Source organism: Bos taurus, chromosome 15 (genome assembly GCF_002263795.3).
Source record: "Bos taurus isolate L1 Dominette 01449 registration number 42190680 breed Hereford chromosome 15, ARS-UCD2.0, whole genome shotgun sequence".
Classification (NCBI taxonomy): Eukaryota; Metazoa; Chordata; class Mammalia; order Artiodactyla; family Bovidae; genus Bos; species Bos taurus.
In genome coordinates, this window is record NC_037342.1 from 15,214,302 (window position 1) to 15,227,370 (window position 13,069).

Below are 13,069 nucleotides of genomic sequence, written 5' to 3' on the forward strand. Positions count from 1 at the left end.
GCCCAGAGATCACACTCTTCATAACAAACACCCTTTTTGAACAACCTAAGTGAAGACTCTACACATGGACATCACCAGATGGTCAATACTGAAATCAGATTGATCATATTCTTTGCAGCCAAAGATGGAGAAGCTCTATATAGTCAGCAAAAACAAGGCTGGGAGCTGACGGTAGCTCATATCATGAACTCCGTATTGCCAAATTCAGACTTAAATCATAGAAAGTAGGGAAAACCACTAGACCATTCAGGTATGACCTAAATCAAATACCTTGGAGAAGGCAATAGCAACCCACTCCAGTACTCTTGCCTGAAAAATCCCATGGATGGAGGAGCCTGGTAGGCTGCAGTCCATGGGGTTGCTAAGAGTCGGACACAACTGAGTGACTTCACTTTCTCTTTTCACTTTCATGCATTGGAGAAGGAAATGGCAACCCACTCCAGTGTTCTTGCATGGAGAATCCCAGGGAGGGGGCAGCCTGGTGGGCTGCCGTCTATGGGGCTGCACAGAGTCGGACACAACTGAAAAGACTTAGCAGCAGCAGCAGCAGCAGCAAATACCTTACGATTATACAGTGAAAGTGACAAATAGAGTCAAGGGATTAGATCTGATAGACAGTGCCTGAAAAACTATGGACGGAGGTTAATGACATTGTACAAGAGGCAGTGATCAAGACCATCCCCAAGAAAAAGAAATGCAAAAAGGCAAAATGGTTGTCTGAGGAGGCCTTACAAATAGCTGAAAAAAGAAGAGAAGCTGAAGGCAAGGAAAAGGAAAGATATACGCATTTGAATGCAGAGTTCCAAAGAATAGCAAGAAGAGGTAAGACAGCCTTCCTCAGTGATCAGTGCAAAGATATAGAGGAATATAATAGAATGGGAAAGACTAGAGATCTCTTCAAGAAAATTAGAGATACCAAGGGAACTTTTCATGCAAAGATGGGCACAATAAAGGACAGAAATGGTATGGACCTAACAGAAGCAGAAGATACTAAGAAGAGGTGGCAAGAATACACAGAAGAACTATACAAAAAAGATCTCCATGATCCAGATAACCATGATGGTGTGATCACTCACCTAGAGCCGGACATCCTGGAATGCAAATTCAAGTGCGCTTTAGGAAGCATCACTATGAACAAAGCTAGTGGAGGTGATGGAATTCCAGGTGAGCTATTTCAAATCCTATAAGATGATGCTGTGAAAGTGCTGCACTCAATATGCTAGGAAATTTGGAAAAATTTGTGGCCACAGGACTGGAAAAGGTCAGTTTTCATTTCAATCCCAAAGAAAGGCAATGCCAAAGAATGTGCAGACTACTGCACAATTGCACTCATCTCACACACTAGCACAGTAATGCTCAAAATTCTCCAAGCCAGGCTTCAACAGTACGTGAACCATGAACTTCCAGATGTTCAAGGTGATTTCAGAAAAGGCAGAGGAACCAGAGATCAAATTGCCAACATCCGTTGGATTGTCGGAAAAGCAAGAGAGTTCCAGAAAAACATCTTCTGCTTTATTGACTACCCCACAGACTTTGACTGTTTGGATCCAACAAACTGTGAAATATTCTTAAAGAGATGGGAAGACCAGCCCACCTGACGTGCCTTCTGAGAAATCTGTATGTAGGTCAAGAAGCAACATTTAGAGTTATACCAGTTATCATTCCAAATGGAATAACAGACTGGCTCCAAATCAGGAAAGGAGTACGTCAAGGCTGTATATTGTCATCTTGCTTATTTAACTTATGTGCAGAGTACATCATGTGAAATGCCAGACTGGATGAAGCACAAGCTGGAATCAAGATTGCTGGGAGAAATATCAATAACTTCAGATATGCAGATGACACCACCCTTAATGGCAGAAAGTGGAGAAGAACTAAAGAGCCTTTTGATGAAAGTGAAAGAGGAGAGTGAATAAGTTGGCTTAAAACTCAACATTCAGAAAACTAAGATCATGACATCCAGTCCCATCACTTCATGGCAAACAGATGGGGAAACAATGGAAACCATGAGAGACTTTATTTTCTTAGGCTCCAAAATCACTGCAGTTGGTGACTGAAATTAAAAGATGCTTGATCCTTGGAAGAAAAGCTGTGACCAACCTAGACAGCATATTAAAAAGCAGAGACATTACTTTGCCAACAAAAGTCCATCAGCCAAAGCTATGGTTTTTCCAGTAGTCATGTATGGATGTGCAAGTTGGACTATAAAGAAAGCTGAGCGCCGAAGAATTGATGCTTTTGAACTGTGGTGTTGGAGGAGACTCTTGAGAGTCCCTTGGACTGCAGGAAGATCCAACGAGTCAATCGTAAAGGAAATCAGTCCTGAATGTTCATTGGAAGGTTCTTCATTGAAGTTGAAACTCCAATACTTTGGCCACCTGATGCAAAGAACTGACTCATTTGAAAAGACCCTGATGCTGGAAAATATTGAAGGTGGGAGGAGAAGTGGACGACAGAGGATGAGATGGTTGGATGCCATCACTGACTTGATGAACATGAATTTGTGTACACTCTAGGAGTTGCTGATGGACAGGGAAGCCTGGTGTACTACAGTCCATGGCATCCCAGAGTCAGACACAAATGAGTTACTGAACTAATAGAAGCTATGGATAGATTGCTGAGGGAAAAATAAGGTGTGTAGGTGGCTCATGTTGACTAAAAGAGATGTACCATTTGAGAGTTGTGAGTTAAATTTTTTTGCTGCAAAATGAGGACTGCAGCCTGGGAGGCAGAGTCTCAGATAGCTCTGAGAGACTGCTCCAAAATGGCAGTGGGGAAAGTCTGTATATAAGGTTTTGGTGAAAGGGGAGTTCAATACCACGAAGCACTTATTTTACAAAAGGTTTTTTGTTAGTCATGAGGATCTGATGTCACCATGAAGAGTTTTAGTGCTTCTCTAGATTTGAGGAGATGCAAGGATTGAAATCATAAAATGTGTTCCTAAAAACATCCAACTATCTAAAGACTTGTCCCACCAGATTCCCTGGAACACAGAATGCCTCACTCCACCCTGATCTCCCTCAGGGGTTGTTGAAGGTCAACAGCTATAGCAGCATGGGGTTCAATCTCCATGGCAGATGGCAAATGCCTTTACAGTTCAGTCATTGGCAACACTCTTGGTAAGGGCCAATTTGAAGTTGACACTAACGAGTGCTCAGATATGTAGACACAGATATATACAATCTGGAAATGAATGACAGTATTGTAGCTATTTCTATACAGTATTCCTTTATGTTATAGCAGTCATTTCAGAATTTTCTTTTTTATGTAGTTACTAATATTTAATCAGAAAACTACTTTTTCTCTTTAATTTAGAATTCAAAAGATAGCTACAACTGTATTCTGCTTTTGTATACTGTATGGTAGATGAGACTTGTATAATTTTCAGAAATGTGTGAAATCTGTAATTTGAACATTATGTATTCATCTAGATGTGTTTTCAATTAGGACCTGAAGATAAGAAAAGTTAATTAATTTGTGAAGTAATTTAATTTATAGCTTAATGAGTATTTATATATTTATTTAATAGTATTTAATTAGTACTTATGTTTTAGGGCATTTGAAGAATACAAAAGTATACAGAATATGAACTAGATTTTGGAGAACTTACTGTGTGGTTGGAAAGGAAGACCTTTACTAAATTATTATGAAGGCAGGTAAAAATAGAAAATATGTATGCTTTTGGTTTTTTTATAAATTTTCATAGATTATTATTTATCTTATTATTTATGAAGGCATGAATAAAACTTCAGTTACCCAAATATGCTAGTGTATGGCCAAGAAGGTTAGTCAAGTATTAAATATCAAATACTTGTTCTTACTTTTAAGGTGGAGTGATGTGATCTTGATGACTTTCTACATTTTTAATTATTTTAATTCTTGAAAATGATCATCTTATTATAGAGTATAATCAATTATTTTGTAAATGAGTATTTCTCACTTAAGTAGCTTTGTTTTATTTTCCATTTTTAATTTGTTTTTTTGTTGAGCAAAATACTGAACTAAGGGACTACTGTGAGTCAATTGATAGCTTTCTAAATCCAGTCTATTCTATAAATCTTTTCTTTAACTTAATATTTAAACTCTTTGGCTAGTTACACTGAACTTTGTGAACTCAGTGTTGCATAATTATAATAGCAAGCACATATATAATAGATAATATGACACTGTTTTCAGAGCTTGACAGGTATTAGCTCATATAGTATTTTTACTACCTGTTTCAATAGCCTCCTATTCATGCCATTAGTGAGGAAGGGATTCCTAGCTTTAGGTCATGGGGATCACCAAAGAAACAACACTCAAAACTAGACAGATGAGATCAACAGCTTATTAGTTATGTATACCACAGCCCAGGGAAAGAAAACATTGAATGTCTTACAGGCCATATGGAGATTGTATTCAGGAGTGAGCAGTCAGGGGCTGTGGGAGGGAGAGTTTGTAGTATCAAGAGAGTGAGCTACCTCCTGGTTCCTGTGGGAATCTGTGCATGTCTTGCTTGAATAATTCCATGGGCTGGTAGGGAACTGAAACCTGCTACTCTGGGATCAGCAGGAATTGCACCTGATCCATTTGATAAGAAGGGTTATTTGGCTAAGAGACCTTATCTTCATGAGCAAAGTGAGGAGAAGAACTTGCAAATTGGGCCATTTGAGGTCTTCCTGAAGACTCTTGAGTGTCCCTTGGACTACAAGGAGATCCAACCAGTCCATCCTAAAGGAAATCAGTCCTGAATATTCATTGGAAGCTCTGATGCTGAAGCTGAAACTCCAGTACTTTGGCCATCTGATACAAAGAACTGACTCATTGAAAAAGACCCTAGTGCTGGGGAAGATTGATGGCAGGAGGAGAAGGGGATGACAGAGGATGAGATGGTTGGATGGCATCACCAACTTGATGGACAGGAGTTTGAGTAAGCTCTGGAAGTTGGTGATGGACAGGGAAGCCTAGCATGCTGCAGTCCATGAGATTGCAAAGAGTTGGACATGACTGAGTGACAGAACTGAACTGATTTCATCGTATGCCTAAGGAGCACATAATATTGAGCCTTAATTTTAGGCTTTACACCATATGACCCTATGAGGTAGGTAGAATTATTTACCCCATTTCTTAGATGAGAATAGCAGGTACACAAGCTAACCTGCTTAACACTATGATGACCACACTCCCAACTATTCCTTATATATTCGCTTTCCCTCAATGTAGATAGAAATTCTCAATATCCAGAAATAAAAGGAAGGCATATAGAAATTCAGTGGGTCACCCCCATGTCTATCTCATAAACAGAAATGAACTGCTTTCACGTTTGTTTGTTTACTAGTTGTAAAGGAGTTTTCATCTCTGTGTCATGATTTTTGTTTTTCTTTATAAATGTATAAAGTCTGAAATTAAGTAAATATGTTTTCATTTCTTGATTGAGAGTTGCTGGACACAGTCATTATCAAGAGAGGTAATAGATTTGATTTTATATTTCTAGGGCCTTTAAAGGAGAAGGCAATGGCACCCCACTCCAGTACTCTTGCCTGGAAAATCCCATGGATGGAGGAGCCTGGTGGGCTTCAGTCCATGGGGCTGCTAAGAGTCAGACACGACTGAGTGACTTCACTTTCACTTTTCACTTTCATGCCCTGGAGAAGGAAATGGCAACCCACTCCAGTGGTCTAGCCTGGAGAATCCCAGGGACGGTGGAGCCTGGTGGGCTGCCGTCTGTGGGGTCGCACAGATTCAGACAGGACTGAAGTGACTTAGCAGCAGCAGCAGCAGGATCTTTAAAAGCAGAAGAAATACTGAGATTATTTGGATTTTATTCTGTCTAGCATGAGAGGGAACAGTCACTGATCTAGTGTTTGTATGAGTAACTTAACTATACTTCTTAAAAATAACTTTTGATCAATAGAAATTTTACTGGGTTACAACTTTGGAATTTGAAAATCCTATTTGTCATTATTTTTTTTTAACTTTTTATTTTATATTGGAGTATAGCTGATTAACCACCCCACTCCAGTACTCTTGCTTGGAAAATCCCATGGACAGAGGAGCCTGGAAGGCTGTAGTCCATGGGGTCACTGAGGGTGGGACATGACTGAGCTACTTCACTTTCACTTTTCACTTTCATGCACTGGAGAAGGAAATGGCAACCCACTCTAGTGTTCTTGCCTGGAGAATCCCAGGGACGGGGGAGCTTGGTGGGCTGCCATCTATGGGGTGGCACAGAGTCGGACATGACTGAAGTGACTTAGCAGCAGCAGCAGCAGCATAGCCAATTAACAATATTGTGACAGTTTCAGGTAGACAGCAGAGGGACTCAGCCATACACATACATGTATCCATTCTCCCCCAAACTCGATTTGTCATTATTTTTTTAACAAACATACTTTAACTATGCAACGGGAAGTAGTTGATGGTTATCTGCAATTTATATCCTATTTTATCACTCTAATAATATCAGAATATTTCAATTTTCTGGATAAAATTGGATATATTTTTCTAGATTTGGTCTTCAAGTAATGCAAATCAAATTATAAACTGCCTGAATTAAATCTAGTTTTGTTTTTACTTTTTTTTGGTACGACCAAATCTTTGATATAAGGAAGATGCTGCTGCTGCTGCTAAGTTGCTTCAGCCATGTCCAACTCTGTGCGACCCCATAGACGGCAGCCCACCAGGCTCCCCCATCCCTGGGATTCTCCAGGCAAGAACACTGGAGTGGGTTGCCATTTCCTTCTCCAAGGCATGAAAGTGAAAAGTGAAAGTGAAGTCACTCAGTCGTGTCTGACTCTTAGCAGCCCCATGGACTGCAGCCCACCAGGCTCCTCCGTCCATGGGATTTTCCAGGCAAGAGTACTGGAATGGGGTGCCATTGCCTTCTCCGATAAGGAAGATAAGTATATATTTATAGAGTATTACTTATCGGGAACTGTCTGACAATCAAAAACAGAAATTGCACGTTTCAGTTTTTCATTGCCTTCCCCTTGTCTGTGAACATTGTCAAATTAACTTTTGGAAAAAATAAAAACAATTTCACATCTACTTATTAAATAGTATTGAGTCATCTGGTCCACAGGAATAATAAACTTTTTTAGTCTTCCTTTCTGTCTTAATGAGAGCTGTGCCTCATTGATGTAGTGTCAGAGTGCAACATGCTGTTAGTTCTACTGTAACACATCAATTTGTTCCAATTGATGTATCAGGGAATAATTTGAGCATGATGGTTAATTTTGCATTTGCTTATGGGCAGTTCCATCAGAAATGTTCAGTGAATTCAGAAAACCACACTCAGCTGACCTGAGCTGCCTAGGAATACCCTAAACACATGTTGCTCAAACCTTCCCCCTCCAGGTCTGGTGTCACAGCTTTCCATCCAATTTCAGATCATCCTCCTCCTTACTGCTTTGTAACTCCCAACCCACTTCCACAAACAACCTTCAGATCTTTTTCAAGGTAATGTGCCATATTTATTTTAATCCTTATGTCATTTTTAGCAATTTAACATGTATGAAACTTTTTATAGCATTTTTATTAGGTTCCTTTTTTAAAATGTAAAACTGATGCAGTTTTTAAAGTATTGTGCCCTTAACTTCATTTTCCCTGTAAGCTGATAGTTTTATTGCATGATTTTGCACTGCTGCTGCTAAGTCGCTTCCGTCGTGTCCGACTCTGTGCGACCCCATAGACAGCAGCCCACTAGGCTCCTCTGTCCCTGGGATTCTCCAGGCAAGAATACTGGAGTGGGTTGCCATTTCCTTCTCCAATGCATGAAAGTGAAAAGTGAAAGTGAAGTCGCTCAGTCGTGCCCGACTCTTATCGACCCCATGAACTGGAGCCTACCAGGCTCCTCCATCCATGGGATTTTCCAGGCAAGAGTACTGGAGTGGAGTGCCATTGCCTTCTCCAATGATTTTGCACAGTTCAGTGAAATTTTTAGGGGCACATATATTGTGATGCAGCAGAATGACTATAATTGAAAAGGTTATCCTTTTTTTTTTCTTTCCAAATTACCCTTGGCTTTTAGTTAATTCATTGTGATAGTGTGATTAATTTAGTAAATTTACTAATTATAGATGTGATAAATTGCATATAGAAATTCAGTAGACTTTTTAAAATAATTGGACCATTGGAGATCACAGATGCCTTTAAAATATGTCACCTGTGAGGGGCCCAGAGGGAACTGTCATGAACCCATCAACCAAATTAAAGGCTAAAAGCATAATTTATTATTATAACATTATGAAAATATATGTTTGGGGTAAAAAGAAATTTAAAAATTATAAAAAATCATGATCTCTAGTACATTTGTTTTTATCCATCTGCATATATAATAAGCCTAGAAAACCATATTGGAAGGATAGAAATCACTATGTTAGCAGTAGTAGTAGTTTTAGTATGATAAAATTATGAGGAACTTTTGTTTGCTCTCTGTATTTTTTTTTCCATCATGAGTAAAAGTGTTAATAAAAAGTTAAATCCAAGAAAGAAAAACTACAGAGGTGGGGAGAGCACACAAAATGGGGGGGTATTGTACTAACAATAGTGTAATGTGTTTCTTCATGAGGCTCTTAAGGAGGACACGGTCCATAATGGGGGAAATTAGTAACCCTTGCCAGGAATTCTATCCGAAACTTAAATATAGGGCTACTTTTCATTTTGTGCCCACTATATTCTTGACACATTACTAGATTTTTTCCTTTGTACCTTATCTCATTTAATCCTCATAGCATATAAAGTTGAGATTCCATCCCCACTTGACCAAAGAATAAATCAAGGCTTGAAGAGGTTATTTACCTGCTGCCTTGGGTGCTGCACTATTACCATTATAATGCATTACTTTTTCCTCTGAGGACAAGTGTATTTTTGAAACACTTGTTTGAAACTCATTGCCTTAAAATGTTGTAAAACATTGCCACTCAAGACTCATGAATCCATATTTCATGTTTTGCCACAATAAGAATAAATACTGCCTCAGTGTTTATCTGTGAAATTGAACTGGGGCCTCTGTTCCATATAGCATTCTTATTTGATATTTTCATATTTTTCTCTGAGAAATCAAGTAATAACATTAACAAAATATAAAAGAAATTGTTGGCTATCAGAAATGCAGCTGTCCTTTGGTACCTTGAAATTGTTTAAAAATACTTGCCAACTAAATTGTACTGATTAGATAATCATATTTGTCTATTCAAATGTTATGGAAAATAATTGTATTCGCATGGGTAAATGTCTTAGCTTTGTTAAGTTCACTTCCACTCAAGCATAACATAAAATCACCATTTGATTCTTCTTTAAATCCTCTAAAAGCTATCTTTGTGACTAGTTTATTGATTTAGACATATACTTTGTCATATGGACTTAATCCTTAGATCTTGTAATCACTTATATAATTGTCCTGAAGAAACTTAAGTGTTGTTCCCACTTCTTGTACACTCCTCTTAGACAAAAGATAGTTTGGAGCATGACTAGGAAAACTAAAATTCTTTGCTTTTACAAAGTAAAATTACACTTCAAAGAGCTAACACTAAAAACTCATGAGGAAGACCTGCAGCTTCAACCTTTACATTCATAGGCTTCTTTTTGGAACCTCGCTGCCATACTTGGAGGAAGCAAATGCTGCCCAAGTGGAGAGGAAGCAAGACACCCATTAGACAACCAGCATTTGAGTGAGACATCTTGACCTGTCAGCCAACATGCTGAAAGTTGTATACATGTTTGGCATAGCAATGGTTGTTTGACTCTTCCTTTATACGAGAAAGGGGCTTTCCAGGTGGCTCAGTGGTAAAGAATCTGCCTGCCAAGCAGGAGACGTGGGTTTGACCCCTGGGTTGGGAAGATCCCCTGGAGAAGGAAATGGCAACCCACTCTAGTATTCTTGCCTGGGAAATCCCATGGACAGAGGAAACAGATGGGCTACAGTCCATGGGGTTGCAAAGAGTTGGACATGTCTTAGCAAATAAACAGCAGCAAAAGCATAGAAGAGAAAAATCCTGTATCTCTTGGTGACTGTGTTCCAGGGAAGAAACAGCTGAAGACCTCTTAAGATTGTGTAAATTCCCTAAAAATACATTAGGGAAAATTAAAATTCATGAATATACACAGGCCTGTGCTGTGCTGTGCTGAATCGCTCAGTCGTGTCTGACTCTCTGCGACCCCATAGACTGTAGTCCACCATGTTTCTCTGTCCATGGGGATTCTGCAGGCAAGAAGACTGGAGTGGGTTGCCATGTGCTTTGCCAGAGGATCTTCCCAACCCAGGGATCAAACCCAGGTCTCCCGCATTGCAGGCTGATTCTTTACTGTCTGAGCCACCAGGGAAGCCCAAGAATACTGGAGTGGGTAGCTTATCCCTTATCCCTTCTTCCAGGGGACCCTTAATCCCCCATGCCCAGAATCAAACCAGGGTCTCCTGCATTACAGGTGGATTCTTTACCAGCTCAGCTACCAGGGATGCCCCATAGACAGGCCTAGTAATTCTTAATGCCAAAGCCAAAACTCTGTAATACGTTGTTAAGTAGAATTATATGAGAACAACAAGTCAACAAATCCATGTATTATTTTGTGATGAATTTGAAAAATTATTTATGATATATAAAAGAGTATAAATCTTATGAGGATTACTTACAAGACTACTTTCATCATTCACACAAAGGAGTTTATCATGATCCCTTGATTTATTTGGCCAGAAAAAAAAAAAAAAATGAGAGAAAGAAGAAAACCTTTAAGCAACATGGATCCTGACAAGAAATGGATCTTTTCTTCTTTAGCTTTTTTAGAGTATGGTATGTTTTCTTAACTGGATCATTGAAAAGAATCTTCGATATACTTAAAGTCATTCTGTTATAAAGATGTATACATTATATAGTATATATTTATAGGTTATCTTGGCTTATAATGTTTTACCAAAAACTCTTTCTCAGTTGATTAATAGACTATAAGAAAAATGGTTACTTTTAAAACAGTATTTGTTTTAAACTAGTGAAAGCAATGAGAAAGCAATTTTAAAGCAAATTGGTTGTTTTTCTTCTGAAAACTTTCTACCAGCTTTTAGAACCTGTCACCACATTGTGATTAACCAGAAAATGTTAATGCAAAAAGGCCCTTAGAGATCATCTTTCTCATTTTTTGTTTTTCAAATGAGAAAATTGATGCCCCAGAAACTGGTCAAGGTCTCTCAGTGCTTGAGAAGGGAAAAGAACTCAGGGTTTTTGTACTATTTTCATTGTATCACCTAGCCTATACCATTCCGTTACATATCTGTTTATTATTGTTAGAAGTTTATATGCCTAATTTCACCAGCTAGTTTGTAAGTTTCTTTGGGGCAGCTTTTATACTTTGTGTATTCCTAAAAGAGCTATTGCATAAACTGTTTAACAATGAACAGTTCAGTTAGTGCATATTGATTGGGTGGGTGGTTGATTTGAATATGTGTTTTTAACTTAGAATGCTTAGTGCAGTGTTCTGGTTCCCATTAAATATCATTTCAGTGCTTAAAAATTGGTAATACTTAAATTATATGAATGATTGTTATTTATTTCAAGGTAACTAGAAGACTGAACCCAGTCTGCTAATACTGACACCTTAAGTACAGGCCATCCTTAGTTAAAATAAGTGAAGTTAGTTCAGATAGAATAAGAAAGGACAAAAAGTTGCATGGATAACATCAGTATATAAGCCAGCTTGTAAAATGGGAGGAGCTATCAGGAGAATGACAAATTAAGGAAAGTCTTTGATTATTAGAAAATGATTATTTTCACAGGTCTCAACTGTAGCATAATTATAGCTCTTTGAAATGGCAGCCCACTCCAGTATTCTTGTCTGGAAAATCCCATGGAGGGAGGAGCCTGGTAGGCTACAGTCAGTCCATGGGGTTGCAAAGAGCTGGACACAACTGAGTGACTTCACTTTCTTTTCCATCAGAAACTACGTTATGAGAATTTTGTTGCCAAAACAAATTCAAAACCTTGGATGTTGTAAAATAATCCTATTCGTTTATAATATGTCTGTGTGTATGGTGTGTTTTTTAGGACAAGAATGAGTCCAGCATGCCAAGAAACAGTTTTTAAGGAGGTGGTTGTCCAAAAATTATTGCTTGCTATAATTAAATATGTAATAGACTCAGTAATATAGAAAAATTGTGATCAACCAACATTTATTGAGCACCTGATTTGAATTAATTATTCAAGTTAATTAAAATGAAACACTTCTTTCATAATCAAATCGGTGACAGAGAAGATAAAGATATGTAAGGATATGACGAGGTATCTGTATAAGTGAGAACCTGAAGAGAGACAATTTACAGGATTTGAATGACTCAGTATGGTGAATGTAGGAACTCAGTTGGGTCTTATGAGACGAATGAGCTGTAACATTGTAATAAATATGAAGAAGGGATGTGGTAATTCCACTTGGGGGTTCCAAGGATGTAGGAGCAGAAGTCCAGGAGTTGTGGGGAGTCAGCAGATCAGTGTAGGTGAAGTGAAGTGCTAATGTCAGAAATACTTGGAAAACAAACGTGGGAAAGCTCGGTATGAGCCAAAATGTTGAAAACCTTCCTTTCTTGCTTTTACTGTACTTATGCCCTCCCATCCCCCATCATAGCTGGTGATAAATCATAGCCCAGAATGGAGTAGTGATGATGGAAATGGAAAGCATATTAGAGTCACGGAGAGAAATTTTGTGAACAGGAAGTAAAGAACCTGATGTGAAGTTGTTGTTAGATATTAGGATGTTATTCATGATAGGAAATTTGGGACTTTAGATGCAGATTAAAAGAATGAAACTCTTGACTCTTGGCAGCAATTTCATCTCCCTGAACCCCATATCCTTCCATACATCTACCTCATAAGCATATATCCCTGGATTATTAGAATCAACCTAAATCCAAGCTGCCTCAGTCTCTTGATTTCTTTAATACCAGCTGGTGTCACCATTGTGCATCATCCATTCATCCAGTGCCGAATTCTGTGATGCATCTTAGATGTCTCTCACTACCCTCATGGTCAGTCAATTCCATTTATTCTATCTCCTAAGTAACTCTCAACCTAATTCCTTTTTTTAAATTTATACTGCTTAGCTACGTTGA

At 38.5% G+C, this 13,069-nt stretch overlaps 1 protein-coding gene across 3 annotated transcripts in view; it reads left to right on the forward strand.

The window, feature by feature from the left end:
- Window positions 1–13,069, forward strand: part of SESN3 (sestrin 3) — an 80,901-nt gene that overhangs the window by 23,298 nt on the left and 44,534 nt on the right. The window contains exon 2 of one of the 3 annotated variants that reach the window (XM_024975718.2): window positions 7,336–7,437. The exons of the other annotated variants lie outside the window; for them this stretch is intronic. Coding sequence (XP_024831486.1) covers window positions 7,336–7,437 — 102 coding nt within the window. The remainder of the gene's footprint in view (window positions 1–7,335; window positions 7,438–13,069) is intronic. 3 annotated transcript variants of the gene reach the window in all.